The 24,199-nt window shown below is 45.4% G+C and overlaps 1 protein-coding gene and 1 long non-coding RNA gene across 2 annotated transcripts in view; both read right to left on the bottom strand.

The window, feature by feature from the left end:
• Window positions 1-24,199, bottom strand: part of LOC309361330 — a 1,008,653-nt gene that overhangs the window by 743,276 nt on the left and 241,178 nt on the right. The window lies entirely within an intron of this gene.
• LOC309361244 (inositol polyphosphate 5-phosphatase OCRL-like) lies at window positions 2,789-22,755 on the bottom strand (the record flags this gene model as incomplete). Its single annotated transcript, XM_081896158.1, has 7 exons — window positions 2,789-2,843; window positions 3,855-3,957; window positions 4,041-4,152; window positions 4,948-5,075; window positions 6,551-6,635; window positions 7,154-7,209; window positions 22,596-22,755. The coding sequence occupies 7 exons, from the start codon at window positions 22,753-22,755 to the stop codon at window positions 2,789-2,791; spliced, it is 699 nt and encodes a 232-aa protein (XP_081752284.1).

Here is a 24,199-nt window from a genome sequence, read left to right on the forward strand (position 1 = left end):
TTTGATAAGCCATCGGCAATGCATAAAGGAGGGCAGGTGGCTTGGTGAGCAGGAAAGTCTTTCAAAGATTTGGACCAGCGATGTGCCTTTGCTTCGGGCAAAGGGTGATGGTGGATGGATCATAGCTACCTAACTCAGCACTGTCTGTACTGATTGGCAGTGGCTCTACAAGGTTCCAGGCAGGTGATGTTTTCAGTTTCACCTGGAGAGGCTGGAGACTGTTCTGGGACCTGCATCACCAGCGAGCTCTGGTCCTCCCTTAAGGAGTTAGGCGGCTCAATGGTCTGACTCTGTGGAAGGCACCATGCTATTCCCCTTTAAATTAGCCATGTATACAGAAAACACGAGAACTGGAATTTTGCTCTTGAATGGATTTTTGGATCGCCTGCATGCCAAGCACATACTTCTCCCACTGGGCCAGCACCCTTCCTCAGTGACTGAGCTCTCATTGCACACAGCCATCCAGCAAGCAAAAAAATGTTCTTGTTAGAAGGGCAGAGTGGGGAGCAAGAGATTCAGGGGCCGGTTTTAGACCCACAGTGCTCGGGTTTATTCTGCTGCCTGCTTGACATTGTGCCTCCTTTCCTCCTACCTTTTATTCCTATGAAAGTTTCACAGTGTCGCTGCTTGGGATTCTGGATAATCTATGGTGTTTTTTCTTTTCAGTTTTTTTAATTAATTTTCTAAAAAATATTTAAGACAAACAAACAAACATCCTAATTGTAATTAAACCAATCTTGATAACATTGTTAAGTGACTTCCTCAAATCCCCCTGGTTGAATTTCATTGTATTTCATTTTAACAGTTTCCTAAAATCAATCTTCTCAAAAAAAAAATTAAAAAAATTAACTTGATCACTTCACATCTTTCATTCTTTCTAATCTAGCTTGAAACATCTTAATTCCTATCCTTACATATTTAAATCCTAAGCCTATCTCGTATTTGCAAGCTTTTCCAATTAGGTTATCTTGACATATTTAGCTAAATAATCTTTGAATTTTGTCCATTCTTCCTGGTACTCCTCCTCCTTCTGGTCGCGGACTCTTCCCGTCAGGTTGGCTAGCCCCGGGATGTGACTAGATGCTTGTAATGTATGCCAGGCAATCGGGCACAAGTGGGTAGGGTTGCCATCCTCCCGGGATTTGGCCGTTGGAAACAAGTGTCCATGCGGGAAACGCTTGAATGTCCAGGAAAATCCAAAGGTATAGCAATTCTACACGTGGGGAGTAGGGACGCAAGCGCAAATCAGAATAAAGCAAAGGCTGGGAAGGTTCGAACAGAAACACACACACACTATTCCTCAAGATTTATGTTTAAGACACAGGATCATAGAATTGTGGAGTTGGAAGGGACACCGAGGACCATCTAGTTCCCTTATTCCCAATCAGGGGTCCATGGCCCCATCCCTTGCCTCCCTCCAACTAATTTTCTCTCATTTTGGCATGGCAATAGCATACATTTTATGGGCGGTCTTGTTGTTTTTAGTATACCTAAAATCCTTTGCTTATTACCCCACATTTTGTTCAAAAAATTGCTTTGCAGAGGTAACTACCATAGAGTTATCAAATTTTTCAAAAGTAGGGGGTCTGCGGATTGGCTTTTGCAAAATAAGGGGTCCTCAGTAATCAGCCAATTAGGAACCACTGATCTAGTTCCATCCCCTACAATGCAGGAATAATGCAGTTGGCCTATACAGGGATCAAACTTATGACCTTGGCATTATCAGCACCCCGCTCTGAACATCTGCGCCACCTTCAGAGTTGTTGTTGTGGGAGCTGTAGTTCACCAAAGTAAATATTGAAAGGACCCTCTTTTCACATCAAGGACAGACCATGCCAAACATCTACCTTATGCACAAAATTGACTCCCCAAGCTCTTCTTGTGTTTTAAGACGCTGGGATGTGGGGAGCCGGAAATTCCACTGGGCTGGCAGAAGCCCCTTTTGTGACTCAATCGAGCTCTGTCTTCAACCCCAATTTTAGTTTGGAAAACTCCTCCCTTTTCCTTTAACACACTCCCCTCCCCCCACTTTCCTGCACTCCACTCTTTTCCATATTGAAAGCAATTTCTAATGTCCACTGCCAGGACCAGCTGAGGATGTTTTTGCTTGAGGCAGAAGCACCCTGAGCCCTGCCTCTGCTTCTCCTTTAGGAAAGGAGGCTGGAGAGGAGCAGGTTGTTTTGGCAAAACCCTCACAAGGGCCTGACCGTGGTCACAACAGTGGCATGGCAGCAAGCATGGTGCTCTATGGACCTTGATCTGCCCCCCCTTGAGCCAATGGCCTCGCAACGCCTCATGCGCAGGTTGGCTCTGCCAATTCCTAGGGTGCCCAGTTGGATTATTTCAGTGGGGAAGGGGGAAGTTCCCAATCCCGTTCCACTGCTCTCCGCCTGCTTCCCCCGCCCAAAGTGATCCATCTAGCCTCCACTCCATCCCACTTCAAATGAAAATACTGTAAGTAATAAAAGAGCTCCCATCCAGACTCTGCAGTCTCCATAGCTGCTCTCAGAGCTCCAGTCTCCTTTGGTCATTTTGGGGACTCCCTTGAGAAGAACAAGTGGGCATCTAGGAGTTGCTGTTGGTGGTGGTGGCGGGAGCAGGGCTCACCTCCTCCTGCTCTTAAGTGTGCTCTGCTCAGTTCTGCAGCCTTATCCCTTGGCACCAGGTGCGCATATGCTCTCATAACCCCCTCAAGCCAAGCCCAGTTCTTTTTCTACCTCTGTTCTCCCTCCTACCACTGAGCTCTGGAGACAAAGCTTAATGGGGAGAGGGGAGGGCAGACCTCCCCTCAAGAGTCTATGCAATAATTCGCAGCCAGCTGCTGCTGGGCTGAAACTTGCAAGCTGCAAGCAGTATGAGGAAGGAGAGCAATTGAGAAACACCTTGGGGAAGCTTGCACCTGCAAGCCTTGTTGTGAAGAGCGAAGTCAGATTCCATGGTATCTGCACGACCTGATGCCCCACAGCCTCTCCCTCATGTGTGCTGCGAGGGCCCAAGGCGGCTGCATTTGGAAAGTCTGGCTGAGCTTCAGAGCAGTGGAGAAACCAGCAAAGGCAAGTGTAGCTCCCCTCCAAACACCAGAACAATCTCTGCACAACGGATCTTTCATTTTGAAACAACCGTTTCCCAATAAATTAAGAGTGTGTGTGCACCAAGTACAGGAACCCAGGACAGAAAAGCAGAAAGACAAAGTTGCAGAACTTGGGGTCGGGTGGGGAGCCCAACCCAACCCAGCTGTGCCCACTGCCTCAGCTCCCCTCCTGCTGCCCAGCCTGCACCCCCTCCTCCTCCCTGGTCCCTTTAGGCAGTGCTTAGTGTTTCATGAAGAATGAACACCCTAGAACTCTACTTGGCAGAATGGGGACAGATAGCTGAACTATGGAGAGCAGGCTAAGGGGTACGTGGGCCACAATGGCTGCCCTGCCCCTTCTTGATGAGCATCAAGGCTGGGGGGACAGAGAAAGAGGTCCTGCAATCCCAGGACAGGACAGGAATCCTTATGCCTGGTACCCACCAAGAGTAGCACATGCTCAGCTGCAGCAGAAGGGGAGAGCGTGGACTACTGCGCAGGGACTGAGAGCAGCAGTGGTGGTAGTAGGATGGGCAGGGGAATGACTGTCCTCCAACAGGGTCCCTCCCCAAGCACCCTGAACCTGCTGCCAATGCCCTGGAACCATGTGGAAAGCCAAGTGTGCAACCGTGTCAGGAGTCAAGAGGAAAAGGTGGAAAGGGCGAAGCACAGGGAAGGGAGCTGGCACATGGCAAGATGGCACAAGGGGAAGGGCAGGCAGCAGAGAACAGAGGCTGGGCCTTGCCTCTTCCCTCCCAACTTCGTCTCCAGTCATGCTTGGCACCTTTCATAGTCATCCGGCCCCAGCAGGAAGCCCAGGAGGAAGCCGGTGGCACTCGGCAGAACGTTGGGCAGAGGCCGTAGCAGGAGGCTGGCGAAGAGGGTGGCTGCAGGGAAGCGAAAACATTTGCATGAGAGGAGGCGGGAGCAGGAGGAAGGCCAGCTCCCAGCCAGGACAGGCAGGCCTTACCTAGCATGTTGCCACTGACGTTGTTGCTCTCAGAGTATTTCAGCAGCTCCCGCAGGAAAGCCACCAGGAAGCGGAACACGTTCTGGTGCGACCGCGGCAACTGGCAGATCACCTGCAAGACAGGGAGGGGCGGTTTGGAGTTTCAGTGCAGAGCTTTGCTAGAGGAGGGGCATGGATCACTAGCACGGTGTACTTGTTATGTTTGCAGGTTTAGACCTGGCATAAAAAAAGAATGTTTAAAATGGTAACCGGACTAGAACTCTGCTGGGAACTTTGGGGAATAATACAACTGTAGAGTCGGAAGGGACCACGAGGGTTAACTAATCGAACCCCCTGCAATGCCTAAGGTGGGACTCGAACTCAGGACACTGAGATGAAGAGTCTTATGCTCTACCAACTGAGATATCTTGGGGGAAAGGCCATAGCTCTGCAGTAAACCACCTGCTTTTCATGCAGAAAGTCTCAGGCTCCACCCCCAGCATCTCCCAGGAGGGTAGGGAACATCCCTTGTCTGAAATCCTGGAGAGCCACTGCTTGTCAATTTCGACAATACTGAGCTAGATGGCCCAGTATATGGCCGCTTCGAGGTTCACTGAAACAGGTGGGCTATTGTTACAAGTCCTGGTCAGAAAGCAAAAAGGCAACATGTGCGCACCCCACCCCCCTCCACAACCGAGAGGGATGGTTATCAAAGGAGACATCAGCAACCTCTGCAGTTAACAAGGCTTCCCAGACCAGACTAGCCCTCCTGCCAGTGTGCCGGTTTACTGGCTTTCAGGGATGTTTTAGTGGATCTCCTGTTACTTGCGGCAACATTTGGACTAGATGATTTTGGAAATCCCTTCTGATTCTATGCTTCTGTACACACCACAGACCAGCCAGGAAGAGATGGGGCTCTGGGGCCGACCTGGCGACAGAGGTGGCTGTCATGTGAGCACTCAAGGCAGCGCTGATACAGTTCATAGCAAAGGACTGGTTCTGGCACTGCCTCCAGGAAGATGAGCAGAGCTTCGGCCACCGAGTGGTCACTGCCAGCTATTGACAGCCTGGCAAGGGAAGTGTTCTGTCCTGTTACCTGCAGCCTGCCTCCTTCCCAGGCTGGTCCAAAGCAAGAAGCTTGGTCCTTATACATCTGGGCCCACCTTGCAAGTTTCCCCTTTTGGCGCAAGGTGGACCTTGAACCCACAGCCCTGAGATTAAGAGTGTCACGCTCTACCAACTGAGCCACCCCACTGTAATTATCCCACACCTCCCCTCTTGACGAAGCTGCCTGCAAAGCTGATCTGCTGAGGAAATGTCCTTCTGCAGGCATGGTTTCAATCCAAACAACAAATACTAGTGGTCAACTCCAAAAGTGCGGTCAACAAACCCTGCTTGCCAAAGAACAATTGAACGCACCCTTGAAGCTCCTTTGCAGCCATGTCTCCACACCTGACACCACGTATGATGCTAGATGTGGGGCCTGTGGGCCTGTCAAGATTCCCCACCTCTGCTCTATCTAGCCAGGCTGATGTTTTTGTTACGATAATGAAGCAATGCAGCTGCAAAGTCCTAGCTTGAAGTGTAAACATGATGGGAATGTTGGGACTGCTGTGGGAACAGAGGGGCAGTCATTTCACAGTGCGCAGCACCGGAATTACCTCACAGTGTAATATGAGCTGTACAGGATGTACAGGAAGTTTTAGTCACAACACTGCTGGAGTTTGAAGATGTTAGGGTGTGAAACCTAAGACGCTGGCAAGTTAGCAATGTCATGTGACTTTAAGTAGTCAAGCTCGTTAAGTTGTTAAGTTGCTCAGTATATAAAGAGTGTTTGTTTTCTCTGCCTGTGGGGCGTGAAGCAAAAATGTCTGAAAGCTCCAGAGGTCTTTCTGTTATCTTTCTGCAATAAACCTGTCTTTGGAAAGACAGGCTTCCCTGTGTTGTTATTTCTTTGCTGCTGAGACTTTGAAGCTTGTATTGCAACAAGAATCTCTGCACTGGTCTTAATTAATGCTCTGCAAAGAGAACTGTTGCTGGTTGCGCAGTGGAAGCGTTTACTGGACCAGTACACAGACTCTCTTAGAAGAGAGCAGTCCTGTTTTTTGTAACGCTGCAAAGACAGAAATAAAAGCATGTAAATACGTTTCTGGGGGAGGCAGGAAAGAGGGGTGTGTTCTTCTCACGTTTGAGAAGAATCGCCGATCGAGACCTTGCCTGCGTCTGCTGGGGAATGCAGCCAGGGAGGTCAACAGGGAATCAAGCCGGGTGCCTGGACTGCTGCCAGCTTATCATGAGAAGGGCTTGAATTTCCAACAGTTTTCAAATGGGGGTTAAAGCTGTGGAGCTGTTTGGATGCATGACTGGACTTGACTGTGGGCATTTCATTGTGCTGTGTCCCAGAGCCTTAAGGATGGGCTGGCCTAGGAACCTAAGCCACCAGGCATATAAAAGTGAGGTCCACTCCAGCCTAGAGCGAAAGAAAACCACCAAGCAGCCCTGCTCCCCAACAATGCCCCCCAAGAGGATACGGATCGTCTCGGGAATGCTGGTGTCCAGGCACTCAATTCTCTCCTGCAGCTCGTCCTGCGTCCCCGGGGTCTGGAAGAGGTCCTCCTGAAGCAGAGTATCACCCATGCGTTCGGAAGGGATGAGGTACATCCTGGATAGCATGAAGAACAATCCAGCCCTGGGGTGCATAACGTGAGGTCGAGGAATGCCACAATGGAGAGAAGCCCCTCACCAAGAGAGCTGGCACAAGGGCTGAGAATTGTATCCCCCCTGCTTTCCACAGTAGCATTCCTACTACCCTTCTCCTGATTTGGGGCAATGGGAGAGTGAAATCATTCCCCGCGTCTTCTAGTGGCGAGTCTCAGAGAGCCGCTTTGCTAGGGATAGACAGACAATGGTTGGGAACACTCGGGTTCTTCTGAGCCGCTCTAAGGCCGTATGCTGGATGTCCCACCCGCTGCGCTCCACCAAGGTGCCACTATACTCACAGCAGGAGCTCGTAACAGCGAGTCGGTAGCTAAGATATAAATCAATTGGGACGTTTGGAACCTGCACACCCCAAAACTGGTACTGGATTCCAGCCCACACCCATCCTTTCAATGGTACCGTCCCCCTCAGCTCACCTGGTGGCAGGCATTCTTGAAGAGGTGGTCCACCAAAAGCCAGATCTCCTTGGCCACTCAGTGGAGTCATCACCATCCTGGGGTACGATATCCAGAAACTGCTTCTCCTGGAGGTCCAATGACAAGCGGGACTGGCATGAGAGCCTGACAGAATGTGTGCCTGTATGCATTCTTTCCTTGCTCCAACTGGGTGGACAAGTCTTGCCCTCTGAGGCCAGAACTAGGGCTGGGCGATAGCTGGCTTTCAACACGGTGATATATCACTAGCTAAACATTGCAATACACCAATATATCACGATGTCTGAAATAAGATGGAGCTATGTAGAGGCATTGGCTGGCTTCACGGTTTCCCCCGCATTGTGATTTCGGCTGCCCCCTGCAGGAGGGCAGGGGAAAGCTGAACCGGCAGAGTCCACAGGGGCTGCAGGAATCTAAAGAAGCATTGTCTGGCTTCACAGTTTCCCCCCACATGGTGTTTTTTGCATAGTACACACACACACATCATGATTCGCAATATATTGCCAGGTCAGAAATTATGAAACCAGTCTCACTATCTAGACTTCAAGCTGATTTGAAAATATATCGCCCGGCCCTAGCCACAGCAAGCATCTCAAGTGGGGAAACAAAAAACTAATTGCTCGCACCCCAAATCCAAGCTCCCCCTCCCCCTATTAATATGCAGCTAGTAATCCTGCCACTCCGGATGTGCAGTTCACCCAAAAGCTTACTGAATATGCAGCTGTGGACATGAGGTTTGGCTAACATTTTATTTAAATGGTTGGAACCTGCCCTGGGACCTTAGGGTGAAGGGCAGGAAATAAGTAACAAAAACAGCAACAGAACATGGATGGGCCTTCATAGGTTGATGGGCTGCAGCCCCAGCCAGCATGATGAGATGAGGGGGTCACATGTTCACCACCCCTTGTCTAGAGCACGTTGCAGAGGCAGGGGTAGAAACTGAGCAACAGCTGGAGCCCCAGCCCACGACTTTGTCTGGGCAATGCAGCACACAGCAGCTGGTGAACAATGCCTCCGGCCTCCTTCCCATCTTCCTCTCCAGGAATGTTCAGGGTGGTTATTTCTATCTCAAGCTACCACATTCAAGAGAAAGAGAAAGAGAGGAGGGGGGAGCAAGAGAGCTTTAGGAGCACAGCAGTGGCAAGCAGCCCATCACTGAAAGGAGTTGGCAAGGATGGAGAATTTGATCCCCTCATCCCCAGGGCAGCTGTTGATTAGGACCCAGTTCATCCCCCCTCCCCCCCCGCCAATACTCCCCGCCCCTGGAGAGAGAGAGAGAGAGAGAGAGAGAGAGAGAGAGAGAGAGAGAGAGAGAGAGAGAGAGAGAGAGAGGAGAGAGAGTATTGGTGTGGGGAATGACACATGCTTAGTGCAAGAGTAGCTGGTGCATGCTAAAGAACACAGGAGCCTCGCTGGGTTAGATCAGCATTCTGTTCCCACAATGGCCAACCACATGCCCTTGGGAGTCCATAGGGACACGGGGACAAGAGCACTCTGTCCATCATGTTCCCCAGAAACTGGTAATCAAAAGCATGTGGTTTGTGATAATAGTGGCAAGAAATAGCCCTGACCGGAGCCACTGATCAACATATCCTCCATGATTCTAAATGTCTACAGCTGTCCAAATTGACAGTCACCACGGTCTCCTTGTGGCTAGGATAATACACCCAAGTCGATTTGATTTCGAGAGGAGTGACATTTCCCTGAGCCACCCCAAAGCAGCCACTACCGCTTCCCAAATGCCAGTGCTCAGGTGGTGAGAGTAAGCCAGAGTGACACAGCCTGTGCAGCAGTTGCTGAGCACAGAGACAAGGAGAAAACTGGCTCTTGGGGCCAGAGGGGGCTGGCGCCTGCATCATGAGACTGGGCTTTCTGCCTCCCGTGCTGCCAATCGCAAGCGGACCCAGAGTCAAGCAGCGATGGCAAATTCTGGTTTCGTCTCCGTTCTCCTCTGCCGAGTTCTACAAGGGCCACGTTGAGACTAGGGGAGAGACCAAAGCAGAGAGCTAGAGCCACCATCTGGACTGGATTTGAGTCAGAAGGCAGGCAGGTGCGGGTACCTGAGAGGAAAGTCCGGTTGGTGGGGTAGTGCCTGGTTTGCCCTAAGGGACCAGCTGCCACTGCATGGAGCAGCTGCTGATCGTTGAGAAGGGCAACTCCATTTACGTGCCTTCGAGGCACATGCACACTGCCGCAGAGCTGGATGTTGGAGATAAGCAGTGTCCAGTGCACAGCGGAATGATGAAAAGTATGAGCCAACATGCTCTATACTACTTTATTTACAGTTCAAAGCTGGTAAGTTACAGAAAAACATTTTCCCTCTGCCGGAGCAGAGAAAGCGTCATCTCTCCTCTAAAGCACGGAGAGAATCCCAAACCGAAACTGCAAAGAACAGTGAAAAACAGGAAACCAGTGTACGTCATATCCAGTCTCCTTTCCCGTGAGAAAACCTCCAACAGTACAGACTGTGGAATGTAAACAACCTGTCTCGTGACAAGCACTTCGCTGCACAGAGAAGAAAGCAGAAACCAACATCCTCCCCCTTTCTGTGAACATCTCTGGGCAGCGTGTTCGTACAATATCAGTACAAACCCAACTTCTGCACATAGGTACAGTGTTGATCCCTTGATACAATCTTGGACAATACATCAGCAGGAATTTCATTACCTGGCATATAGGACACCGTTACGAGTCCCTTCTGAATACGTTCCCTAGCATGTTGCACCTTCAATTGTAAGTGCTTCGTGCTTTGCTTACAACCTTCAGAATTCAGCAAAGCCAAACATGCTTTGTTGTCCTGGTAAACCTGGATTGGACATTTGACAGGAATTTTCATGTCTTTGCACAATTGTAACAACCATTCACAATCCTTAAGTGAATAAGACAGTGCATTCAGTTCAGCTTCACAAGTACTTAAGCTAACTGTTGTTTGCTTCTTGCATGACCAATCAAATAGACCCTGATTGTACTTATAGCAAACTCCAGACGTACTTTTCCTGTCTGTAGTGTCACTTCCAAAACTTGCATCTGCAAATATCTCAAGACCACCAGTCTTCTGATTGTTAAATCTCAGTCTGTAATGCATAGTGCCTTTCAAATACCGCGCTATGCGTTTCAGAGCTTTCCAATCCTTAACAGTAGGATTGTTGACTTGTCTGCTTAGCAAATTACAGCTAACAGCAATGTCTGGTCTTGAACATCTGGCAATGAAGTTTAGCTTGCCTAGCACACTTCTGTACAGTGTAGTGTCAGAAAATGCTTCTTCAGTGTCATCTAGCTGATAACCTGTTGTCATCGGTGTGTCTACAGGGTTAGCATCCATCAGGTTTAGTTTGCTTAACACATCAGCAATTTTCCGTGACTGGTGTACTAGAATGTTACCATCTTGATCTCTCTCTATTTCCAGAGATAGGTAGTTGTTTACCTCACCAAGATCTTTCCTGTCAAAGTGCTCTTTCAGTTGAGCTAGGGCGTTATTGTACATTGTGACATCTTTCCAAAAGAATAAAAGATCATCAACATAAAACAAACAATACAATTTCTTTTGCCCCTCCTCTTTGACAAATACACATGGATCAGCTTTCCCTTGCTGAAAACCTAGAGTAAACAATACTTCAGTGAGTTTTGTGTGCCAACACCGTGCACTTTGTTTGAGACCATAAAGGGACTTTTTCAGAGCACAAACAAATCCCTGTTTTACCTGTACGCCATCAGGTGGGAGCATATAAAGTGATTCATTTAGAGATCCGTACAGAAAAGCTGTATTCACATCATGGTGACTAATGTGTAGATTTTCTTCTGCAGCTAGCTTGAGCATAAGCCTAATGCTCTCATACCTCACTGTGGGTGAGTAGGTCTCGTGATAGTCTTCACCTGGTACCTGAGCAAATCCTCTGGCTACCAATCTGGCTTTGTGTCTGACTATCTTGCCATTTTGATCAGTCTTCGCTTTGAAGACCCATTTGCTTCCAAGCAATTTCATTCCTGGAACTACTGGAACAAGGTCCCATGTTTTGTTCCTTTCCAAGGAATCAAGCTCAGCCTTCATGGCATTTAACCATGGCTCAGCTTCCTTTGAATCCAAATCCTGGATTTCTTTGAAACTTGAAGGTTCAAAAACCTTCTTGGAGCTTTTAACAGCTGTTACTGCTATCTTAGCAAACTCATCAGCAAATCTCTTTGGAGGTCTGCCTTTTGTGGCTCTCTGTGACCTGCGAATTAGCCTTAAGTCTTCAACACTCTCCTCTTCCTTCTTAGGAGAAAAGTGACCTATTGTGAACAATGGTTCCTCCAATTCTTGATCAGAGCTTTCAGAGGGTCGCATAGAGGCTTTTGCACTCTTGAAATCCTCTGAATCATCTGATTCAGTTTCAGACTCAGAATCAGAACCTTCATCAGTGGGTGTGGGTTGTTGCGGTTGCTTTTGACTATCCTCAGTCTCATCACTGTCATCAGGATAACATTGGAAAATTCCCACATTCTCCCCCCACTTGGCATTGTACTCAACACTTCTTGTGAGCTTAATTTCCTTAGAGTCAGTCATCATTATTCTGTAAGACCCTTTCTGATAACCTAGAAAGATACCATGCAATCCACGCTTGTCTAACTTGGAGTTTTGTGGTGAGTGAACCCACATGTCCGAACCAAAAATTTTCATGTGTTTGATGTATGGCTTCTTGCCAAACATCTTCTCATAGGGGGTACAACCAATCGCTGAAGATAACCTGCGATTATAACTGTAAGTGAAACATGAGAGAGCTTCGGCCCAATAACTCTCTGGAAGATTTGCATCATGCAGCAAGGTTTTTAACCCTTGAAGCAAAGTCTGATTTGCCCGTTCTGCAAGTCCATTCTGCCATGGCGAGCGAGGACTAGACAAATCGTGTTGAATTCCTTTCTCAGCCAGAAAAGCTTCAAACTGCTGAGAAGTGAATTCCCCCCCCCGGTCAGTGAAAAGAATTTTCATCTTCTTACCATGCACATTTCCCAACCAAGCACAGAATTCCTTGAACCTAGGAAAAGCCTCTGATTTCTGCTTGAGATTGTACACATAAATATACCTGGAAAATGCATCAATAAGAACCATGAAGTACCTATTCCCACCCAAAGAGGGCGCTAGTGGTCCAACCAAATCAGCATGAATAATTTGGTATGGTTCTGTAGCTTGCCTACTAGACACCTTACCTTTCGCAGCCATTTTCACCTTGTTTGCTGCGCATGCCTTGCACTTCATGTGGTACCTGCAGGGTTTAATAGCCATACCTTCAACCAAGGCAGGCATTTTAAATACTGCCTCAAAATGCAAATGTCCAAATTTTTGATGAAAATCGTGAATACATTCTGCATGCAAACTTTTGTTAGAACCTGCAATGCAACAAGTGTCATCCTGCACAACATCATCATAATATAAAAGAAACAAACGATCAACAAATTCAGCATACAATTGATAATCATTTTTCTTGGTGATGATGCATCTATTGTTCTTAAAGGAAACGTCAATTTTCTTCTCAATCAGCTGTCCAACGCTGAGCAGATTATGTTTCGCGTCCGGCACATAAAGAACATCCTGTATCGATAAGTCCAAACTGTGAAGAACAACAGTTCCGTAGCCTTTACTGGGGATAGTGTGGTCATCCGCCTGGTGAATCGCACCTTCCTGCGGTGTAAAAGACACGAACAGTCGCTTATCGTTGCACATGTGATGCGTTGCAGCTGAATCAACAACGAAGAAAGATCTAGACGTCTTCTGGACCTCTGCAACCTCTGCAACCTCTGTAACCTTTGGAGCGTAGCGTGAGACCATTGCCTTGTGCTGCGTTGTCCTGGACACCGGACCTTTGCCTTTGCTCTGGCCTTTTCCACGCGATGAGCTTTCGCTGCGCTGCTCTGTCTTGGCCCTGGGATATTTGCATTCCCTCTTCATATGGCCTAGACGTCCACACGAGTAGCATTTCACTGCCTTCAAAGCTTTGGCGCCATCTGGTGGTTCCACTGCACTATGGGATGACGTCTGTGAAGACTCCCCATTTCCCATGCAGCCAGCACCCCGCCGATCTGCTTCATTCTGAATCATGGCAGTATCACAGGCTACTGTGAGTTGAGCATTTGGCTGATCAGTGGTATCAAATTCCCCACTTGCTTCATCCAGCCTTCTGCAGCTAGCCATCATGACTTCTTTAAATCAAGCTGCTTTAAATCAGACTGCTTTATACATGCTGCGTCTGTGTACAGCTGCTTCAATCCAAAGGCAAATCAAAACAGCCTCTGCTTGTGAGCCTGAGCCTCTTTGCTTATCTGCAGCTGCTTCAAACTGCATTCCCAAAGGCAAGTTCAATAGCGAAAGTGCCCAAGTGCTTTCTCTATGTTGCCCTTTAATTCTTGCTGCGTCATGTCTGCAGCTGCTTTGAAACAACAGCATTTGTAAAAGTTACTTTCACTTTCCCAGCCATCCAAGCCACTACGCTTGTGCCGTGGAAAACGGCTTTAAAAGTTCAAAGTCCAGCCTTAAAGCCATTAATTAGAAGCTGGCAGGCTGCCCGGAGCAGTAGCACATACCTTCATCAATCATCTTGACGCGCAGAGCAGATACCTTGCGATCCGTGCCTCTGCCGCTGTTCCGATGCTTTGCCGGCACTTCGTTTCTTGCTCCTTTGTTCCTTTGCCAGGAGCCCGACTTGTGAAGTCCATTCTCAAAACACTGCGTTTTCTGGGCCCGGAACCAAATGTTGGAGATAAGCAGTGTCCAGTGCACAGCGGAATGATGAAAAGTATGAGCCAACATGCTCTATACTACTTTATTTACAGTTCAAAGCTGGTAAGTTACAGAAAAACATTTTCCCTCTGCCGGAGCAGAGAAAGCGTCATCTCTCCTCTAAAGCACGGAGAGAATCCCAAACCGAAACTGCAAAGAACAGTGAAAAACAGGAAACCAGTGTACGTCATATCCAGTCTCCTTTCCCGTGAGAAAACCTCCAACAGTACAGACTGTGGAATGTAAACAACCTGTCTCGTGACAAGCACTTCGCTGCACAGAGAAGAAAGCAGAAACCAACACTGGAAGGGGCACTGGAAGGGGCAAAAATGTCCCCCCCAAGAGCACAAGAGTACCTCGGAACGCAACCCCCGTGTAAACCTGCTTTGAGCCCGCTACAAGAACATCTAGAGGATAGCAAACCAACTGTTACCTTTTCTAGGAAGCCGTCTTCTCCCTGAGATCAGAGGAGGAAGGCAAGAGCAACAGACAACCAAGGGTGTTAATGGCACAGGCCCTGAGAAGAGAAAGAAACAGCCCGTTGGCTGAACAGAATCTGGGCAGATGGCAGGGAAATGCACACGGTTCAGTGGCCCTGCGAAAGGGCAGGTGGGAGGACCAGAACCTGGGATGACTCAGTCAAGGCAAACAAAGGGCATGAACAGCACACAGGAAGCGGATGCAGAGCTACAGAAGCTGAAGCTGAATGCAGCGGAGGACCCCCAGCCCCCACATTGCTGAGTGGAAGAGCAGCTGTTTTCCAAGCAGGCAAGCAGAGTGGGAAGGGTAGACATCCAGCACATGAACCTGCCAGGTAAATCAACCCCTTTCCCTACCAGGTCAATAAGTCTGGTGACGGGAACTCCGCCAAGCGGCTGCCTCATCCAGCACAAGGCTTCCAAGGAGGTCCCGAAGCAGCTTGGTAGGTAGCTCCCACCGATGGTGAGGAAATAGTCCTTGCCAGGGTCAAGGTGAAGGACAAAGATAGCCTCAATCTTCTCTTCCTTGCTGACGTACACATCCAGGGAAATGTCCACCGTCTCACCTAAAACGGGAGGAGGTCAGGTAGATACACTCTTGGGCACAGCCAAGTTGGCTTGTCTGTAAATTAAAAGTGAAGACGGTGAAGAATTGAACAGAAGGACACAATAGGAGGCTGCTGGATCAGGCCAACGGCCCATCTAGTACAGCATCCTGTTCTCACAGGTGTATGGGGCAAACCTTAACTTCAAGAATTAGGAGAAGAAGCGACTCAGTTCCCACCCCCACCCCACTTTCCTCTCTAGTCTTCCAAAGCAGCAGCTGCACAGAAGATGGTGACAGGATACTGGGGGGTGAGAGAAAGTGATCCTAACAAAAGAATATCAAAAGGGAAAGGATTTTTGCGCCCCCAATGTAACTTTCTTTTTTAGTTTACATTTCATTGAGTTTTTAAAAGTTTGGCTAGTTCTATATGTTCCCCATGATATTTTTGTGCCTCCACAACATAAAAATACGATTATTATTTTTTTAAAGTAATTTTTGGATGGACTGCTCTCACTGGTTCCCTGCGATGCCAAAAGGTGTTTGGGGACCCTCCAGCATTGCTTGGCTTCAATTCATTTGTGTGTGTGTGTTTGTTTAAAGCTGGTCACACACACTTTTACATTTTGGGCTCAGCTGCTTTGACGTGTGGCCCTTGGAGGCTTGAGCATGGGGCAATGCAGCCCACAAATGTTAAGCCTCCAATACTGGCTGTCACTGAGCTTGGGGATAAAGGAGAAGTGGAGGGTGACCTGCCCGTTGTTTGTGATCTGGAACCTCTCCTTCTGCAGCTGCCGGAACTTCACATTCTCAAACGGAAACTGCAGAGCAAAACGGGGGGGGGGGGGGGGAGGAAAGAGAGTGTTTGCCTTCAGCAGAGGCAAGGAAACGTGCTCCAGGGGGAAGTTTGTCCTTGGCCCCGGCCTCTCATTTAGGGGACTGCACATGCAACAGGTCCACGTGGGGCTCTCCAGATATTGCTGCACTTGCCACTGGCCATGTTGGCTGGGGATGATGGGAGTTGTAGTCCAGCATCTGGAGGGCACCACGCTGGCGACCCCTGGAGTCTTTGCCTGCGAGGAAGAGGAAGAGGCTGCCGCTCAGTGGAAGGGCATCTGCCTTGCATGCAAAGGTCCCAGGTTCTATCCCCAGCATCTTCAGGTAGGGCTGGGAGAGATCCCCCGGAAATCCTGGGGAACCGCTCAAGACTAAGCTAGATGGGCCAAGGGCCTCTTCCCCCCCTGGTCTTTTTGCAGCAAACCCTCTTTAAGGGGTTGGAGAGGATCCTTTTCTTTAAAAAATAATTTTATTCAATTTTTTTCCAATATAAAATTTATACAGTTCATACATCTTTTTTATATCCCTTCTCTTTTTTGACTTCCCTCAACCTGGCTGATACTCCTTCCCTTCTTGATTTCTTACACATTTCTAAAACCTTACTTCTATTATTTTTATAAATTAAATCTTATTTTACTCATATTCTAACATTTCTTTTTACAGAGCTTCATTGAAACTTACAAGCGTTATTTGATTATCACTTAATTTATGCATATATTCTGTAAATTTTTCCCAGTCTTCTATAAATCTCTGATCTCGTCGATTTCGGATCCTTCCCGCCAGTCTATCAAGTTCTGCAAAGTCCGTCATCTTCACTCTCCATTCTTCTAATGTAGGTAGCTCCTCTTGCTTCCATTTCTGAGTCATCAGTATTCTTGCTGCAGTCACCAGGGTTCGCTCTGATTGTTTAGAAATACACAATCGCTTTGAGGTCCTCTCCCCTAGCATGGAAGACAAAGAGCAGACTCCATTTGAGGATCTCTCCCTCATTACAGTCGATCAGGTATATGAAGACGAGCAGCAAAGTCAGTCCTCAGGGAATGTGCAGGTGACCTTGGAACAGACAGCTCATGGAAGAACCCCAACCAGACCTAAGAGGAGGCGTGTAGTGGTGATAGGGGATTCCCTACTGAGGGGAACAGAAGCAGTGATCTGTGGGCCTGACAAGATGTCTCGGGAAGTGTGCTGTCTCCCCGGGGCTAAGATCCAAGATGTAACTGAACGACTGCAAGGAATCATAAAACCCACTGACAAATACCCCTTCCTCTTGGTTCATGTGGCAACCAATGACACTGCAAGCAATAGCCTCCAGAAGATCAAAAGAGATTATGAGGATCTGGGCAGGAAATTGAAGCAATTAAATGCACAAATTGTCATCTCATCTGTCCTCCCAGTTGAACGACGTGGCCCAGGGAGAAAGGGGAAAATAGTGGAAGTGAACAACTGGCTTCGCAAATGGTGTAAACAGGAACGGTTTGGATTCTTAGATCACGGACTGCAGTTTCTTGAAGATGGACTTCTGGCAAGCGAAGGGCTGCACCTCACAACGGTTGGGAGGAATGTTTTTGCAAAAAAACTCAGAAACCTCATCAGGAGGGCTTTAAACTGACTAATGTGGGGGAGGGAGACAGTGCTCCTGAAGGTAGGAGTCTATCAATTGATGAAGATGATCATCTAAATGTCATAGACCAAATGGAGCAAATAGCACGCAGACCTAGTGGTGGGAGGAAAAAATCCTTAAATAAGAGACACAGGGGAATGATTAATGGACTTCAATGTCTGTACATTAATGCGCAAAGCATGGGAAATAAACAAGATGAGCTTGAGCTCTTGGTACAGCAAACTAAATATGACATAATAGGCATCACTGAAACCTGGTGGGATAAGTCCCACGATTGGAATGTAATAATGGAGGGATACAATCTATTTCAGAGAAACAGACCAGACAAGAAAGGAGGAGGAGTGGCGTTATATGTCAGGGATGTGTATACCTGTGAAGAGATCCAAGATTTAGAACCTCAAAGCCAAAGTGAGAGCATTTGGGTCAAAATTAAGGGAGAGAAGAATAACAGGGACCTCATTGTGGGAGTTTACTATAGATCCCCAAGCCAAACGGAGGACATAGATGATGTCTTCCTGGAACAGATGGCCAAGCATGCAAAAGGAAGGGAGATAGTAGCAATGGGGGACTTCAATTACCTGGATATTTGTTGGATGTCAAACTCAGCCAAGAGCATAAGGTCAAACAGATTCCTCACTGGCCTTGCAGACAACTTCATTGTCCAGAAAGGGAGAAGCAACAAGAGGAACAGCCATTTTAGATCTGGTCCTAACCAATGTTGATGACCTGGTTAGTGGGGTAGAAGTGGAAGGATCATTAGGCGCGCGTGATCATGCTCTTCTGAAGTTTATTATACAGCGGAAAGGAGCAGCCAAACATACTAGGACTCAATTTCTTGACTTTAAGAAAGCCGACTTCATAAAACTTAGGGAAGTGCTAGGTGAGATCCCATGGACAGTAATACTAAAAGGAAAGGGAGTTCATGATGGCTGGGAGTTTGTTAAGAGGGAGATAATAAAAGCACAACTTCAGGCAATACCAATGAGACGGAAACATGGAAGGTGCCTAAAGAAGCCAGGGTGGCTATCTAAAGAACTTTTAACTGAGTTAAGATTAAAAAAGGATGTGTACAAAAAATGGAAAAGGGGGGAAACCACCAAAGAGGAATTCAAACAAATAGCCAGCACGTGTAGACACAAAGTCAGAAAAGCTAAAGCACAGAATGAACTCAGGCTTGCTAGAGAGGTTAAAAGCAACAAAAAAGGCTTTTATGGGTATGTTCGTAGCAAAAGGAAGAACAAAGAAACAGTGGGGTCACTCAGAGGAGAAGATGGTGAAATGCAAACAGGGGACACAGAAATGGCTGAACTCCTCAATGCCTTCTTTGCCTCAGTCTTCTCCGATAAAGAAAACAATGCCCGACCTGAAGAATTTGGAGCAAATGATTCAGCAGAGGAAACACAGCCCAGAATAACTAAGGAGATAGTACAAGAATACTTGGCTAGTCTAGATGTATTCAAGTCTCCAGGGCCAGATGAACTGCATCCAAGAGTATTAAAAGAACTGGCAGATGTGATCTCAGAACCACTGGCAGTCATCTTTGAGAATTCCTGGAGAACAGGCGATGTCCCGTCAGACTGGAGGAGGGCAAATGTTGTCCCTATTTTCAAAAAGGGGAAAAGAGAGGACCCAAATAATTACCGCCCAGTCAGTCTGACTTCAATACCAGGGAAGATTCTGGAGCAGATCATTAAGCAAACAGTCTGCGAGCACCTAGAAAGGAATGCTGTGATCACCAATAGTCAGCATGGATTTCTGAAAAATAAGTCATGTCAGACTAACCTGATCTCGTTTTTTGACAGAATTACAACCCTGGTAGATGAAGGGAACACAGTGGATGTAGCCTACCTTGATTTCAGCAAGGCATTTGACAAGGTGCCCCATGATATTATTGTAAAGAAGATGGTAAAATGCGGTCTTGACTATGCTACCACTCAGTGGATTTGTAACTGGCTGACTGACCGAACCCAAAGGGTGCTCATCAATGGTTCCTCTTCATCCTGGAGAAGAGTGACTAGTGGGGTGCCACAGGGTTCTGTCTTGGGCCCGGTCTTATTCAACATCTTTATCAACGACTTGGATGATGGACTCAAGGGCATCCTGATCAAATTTGCAGATGACACCAAACTGGGAGGGGTGGCTAACACCCCAGAGGACAGGATCACACTTCAAAACGACCTTGACAGATTAGAGAACTGTGCCAAAACAAACAAGATGAATTTTAACAGGGAGAAATGTAAAGTATTGCACTTGGGCAAAAAAAACCGAGAGGCACAAATACAAGATGGGTGACACCTGGCTTGAGAGCAGTACATGTGAGAAGGATCTAGGAGTCTTGGTTGACCACAAACTTGACATGAGCCAACAGTGTGACGCGGCAGCTAAAAAAGCCAATGCAATTCTGGGCTGCATCAATAGGAGTATAGCATCTAGATCAAGGGAAGTAATAGTGCCACTGTATTCTGCTCTGGTCAGACCTCACCTGGAGTACTGTGTCCAGTTCTGGGCACCACAGTTCAAGAAGGACACTGACAAACTGGAACGTGTCCAGAGGAGGGCAACCAAAATGGTCAAAGGCCTGGAAATGATGCCTTATGAGGAACGGCTAAGGGAGCTGGGCATGTTTTCAGCCTGGAGAAGAGGAGGTTAAGGGGTGATATGATAGCCATGTTCAAATATATAAAAGGATGTCACATAGAGGAGGGAGAAAGGTTGTTTTCTGCTGCTCCAGAGAAGCGGACACGGAGCAATGGATCCAAACTACAAGAAAGAAGATTCCACCTAAACATTAGGAAGAACTTCCTGACAGTAAGAGCTGTTCGACAGTGGAATTTGCTGCCAAGGAGTGTGGTGGAGTCTCCTTCTTTGGAGGTCTTTAAGCAGAGGCTTGACAACCATAGGTCAGGAGTGCTCTGATGGTGTTTCCTGCTTGGCAGGGGGTTGGACTCGATGGCCCTTGTGGTCTCTTCCAACTCTATGATTCTATGATTCTATGAAAAATAGCTTCCTTTCTTTCCTATTTATCTCATTCCCTGTAATACCAAGTAAAAACGCTTCTGGTTTCTTAACAAAAGTGTACTTAAACATTTTCTTCAATTCGTTATATATCATTTCCCAAAAGCTTTTTACTTTCTTACACTCCCACCACATATGATAGAATGTACCCCCTTTTTCTTTACATTTCCAACATTTGTTACATCCTTTATACATCCTTGCTAACTTCACTGGTTGCCATCGATACATCATTTTCATCACATTTTCTTTTATTGTTGTACATGCAGTGAATCTTAAACCTTCTTTCCATAATTTCTCCCAATCCTCCATTTGTATATTATATCCAAAATCTTTGGCCCAGTCAATCATAACCAATTTTACCTCTTCATCCTTTGTATACCATTCTAATAATATCTTATACATTTTAGCCAAAACTTTAATATCACTGTTTATTATTTCTTTCTGAAATTTCGACTCTTTATCCTCAAAACCTCTTAGTTTTAGATCTTTTTTAAACATTTCATTGATTTGAAAATAATGCAGCCAATCATTAACATGTTCCTTAACTACCTCAAACGACTTCAGCCTCCATTTACCTTCTGTTTTTGTTATTAGGTTCTGATATGTTGCCCATCCCCCTTTCATATTGATTTTTTTCACACTCAGTGCCTCTAGTTGTGACAACCAATACAGAGTTTTTACTTCCAACAAGTTTTTATACTTTTCCCAAACCTCTATCAAAGACCTTCTTATGGTGTGGTTTTCGAAACTTTTATGTACTCGCTTTTTGTCATACCATAAATAAGCATGCCACCCAAATCTATTATCAAAACCTTCTAGATCTAGCAAATCAGTGTTTTCTAATTTCATCCATTCCTTCAACCAGCAGAGGCAAGATGCTTCATAATATAATTTCAGGTCCGGCAGGGCGAAGCCTCCTCTTTCTTTTATATCAGTCAGTAGCTTAAACTTTATTCTCGGCTTCTTACCCTGCCATATAAACCTTGAAATTTCTCTTTGCCAATTTTTAAAGATAGCTGCCCCCCTGATTACTGGAACGGTTTGAAATAAAAATAACATCTTTGGTAGCACGTTCATTTTTATTATTGCAATTCTTCCCCAAAATGAGAATTTCATTCTTTCCCACACCTCTAAGTCTTTTTTAATCTTACTCCAGGTTAGTATGTAGTTATTCTGATACAAATCAATACTTCTGGGTGTTAACCAAACTCCTAAATATTTAACTTTCTTTACCACTTCTATTTCTAATTGTTGCTGCACTTTATCGATAGTTTCTCGATCCATATTTTTACTAAACATTTTTGTCTTTTTCTTATTCAAAATAAATCCCGCCAATTGGCCAAACTGTTCTATTTCATTCAAAACTTCTGTTACAGTATTTGTCGAATTTTCCAAAGTTAGTACCAAGTCATCGGCAAAGGCCTTAACCTTATATTGTTTACTTCCTACCATTATCCCTTTTATCTGTTCATTGCCTCTTATTGCTCTTAAAAGGACTTCCAGTACCGTGATAAATAACAGTGGTGAAAGTGGACATCCTTGCCTAGTACCTTTGGTTATTTTTATGTTTTCTATTACCACATTGTTAACTATTAATTTTGCTCTTTGGTCTCTATATATTGCCCCAATACCATTCATAATTCCTTGTCCAATATCCATCATTTCAAAGTTTTTTAACATAAATTCCCAAGAAATATTATCAAAGGCCTTTTCCGCATCCACAAATATCAACATAGCTTGCTTATCATTCCTGGCATTCAAATATTCCAAAACGTTAATTACATTCCTAATATTGTCTTTCATTTGTCTGCCAGGAAGAAAGCCTGCTTGATCTTCATGTATCAAGCCCTTCAACACTTTTTTCATCCTATTTGCTAATATATTGGCAAACAGTTTATAATCATTATTTAGAAGCGAAATCGGCCTATAATTCTTAACTTGAGAAAAATCTGAGTCTTGCTTGGGTATTAAGGTAATATATGCTTCTTTCCAAGTTTCTGGTATCTCTCTTTTTATTAATATATCATTCATTACTTCTCTCAGTGGTACAACTAGGATGTCCTTCATTTCTTTGTAAAATCTTGCACTGAATCTATCCGGCCCTGGGGTCTTTCCACTTTTTAATTCTTTAATTGCATTTCTTATTTCTTCTATTTCTATTCTCTCATTTAATTTACTTCTCTCTTTCGTCGGAATTTTCTGCACCCCTATCTCTTTCAAGTATTTTTCTATTTTCTTTAGATTATCTTTCTCCTTCTTCTTGTATAGTTGTCTATAAAAGTCCACAAATCCTTTCCTTATTCCTTTCGGGTCATCAATCTCTTTATCTTCAACCATAATCTTATGTACCATACTTTGTTCTTTCCTTTTTTTAATCTGCCACGCTAGTAGTTTCCCAGATTTATTTGCATTTTCAAAATACTTTTGTCTCATCCTTTTGATGTTCCATTCCACTTCCTTGTTTATTATCATAGAGAATTGCGCTTGTAATGTTCTTATGTTAAGTTTCAATTTTTTATCATTAGGTTTCTTCTCATTTTCCATAATTTGTTTTAAAATTTCTTTTTTCCCTTTCTCTCTATATTTGTTTTTAATTGCATTCTGTTGTATAAAAAAACCTCTCATGACTGCTTTGCCAGCGTCCCAAACTATACTTGTTTTTGTTCCTTGATTCATCTTAGGTTGTATTTCGATCTTTAAGATTCTTGTTGTAAGGTCATTTGTTATCCATATTTGATCGATTCTTGACATTGATTGATTTGCTTCTGATTGATAGGTAAACTGTTTTTCCAATGGGTGTTTCAATCTCCAGATATCAACTAAATTGCAATTCTCTACCATCGAAAAAAAAAGTCTTTGGTAACTTCCCTTCTTTTGATTTTCCTGATGCTCTTAATCTATCCATCTCCATTGAGACCAGTGCGTTCATATCACCCATTATTATAATTTTTTGATCAATATATTCAAATAATTTCTCTTCTAAGTCTCTGAAAAAATCCATTTTATTTTCATTAGGTGCATACACTCCGACGATTATTATTTTTTCACCTTGCCATTTGACTTGTACTGCCACAATTCTACCTTGTTCATCTTTAAAAATCTGGTGGGCTTCTATTTTATTGTTAATATATAGAACCACTCCTCTTTTTAAAATTTTGTCCGATGAAATAAATTCATTCCCTAATTTTTTATTCACCAAAATTTTTCTATGTCTCCTCATCACATGAGTCTCTTGCAAACAGATAATGTCCAAATTTTGTTTTTTCAAATGTTGAATTTTGTTCCGGTTTTTTCCCCTCATTTATCCCATTAACATTCCAGGTCCATAATTTCAACGCCATAATATCTTCTGTTTAGTTTTTAATTTATTTTCCCCTCTTCTTCCTCTTCCTCTACCTTCTCCTCATCCGAATCTTGCGAGTCTTCTCCTTCAGCTCCTGCCCCCATTGGTGCAGTTTCTTCACTTCCCAATTCTTTGTACCTTCTCAAAAATTTGTCCAGTTCATCCAGTCTTGTTATTCTGTGTCTTTTCCCTTTGTAAGCAAATGAAAGTCCTTCTGGGAACTCCCATCTAAATTCAATATTGTTTTTCCTGAGAGCTTGCACTAACTGTTGGTATTGATTGCGTTTTTTCAACAAGCAAAGTGGGACATCTTTAAAAATGATTATGTTATTCCCCCCAATATTCAATCTTCTCTCCCTGTTTTTTTGCAAAAATTAAATTTCTCATTTCTCTATCTTTAAATATTACCAAACAATCTCCTGGGAATTTCTTCACTTT

Source organism: Podarcis melisellensis (genome assembly GCF_964234715.1).
Source record: "Podarcis melisellensis genome assembly, chromosome: W".
Classification (NCBI taxonomy): Eukaryota; Metazoa; Chordata; class Lepidosauria; order Squamata; family Lacertidae; genus Podarcis; species Podarcis melisellensis.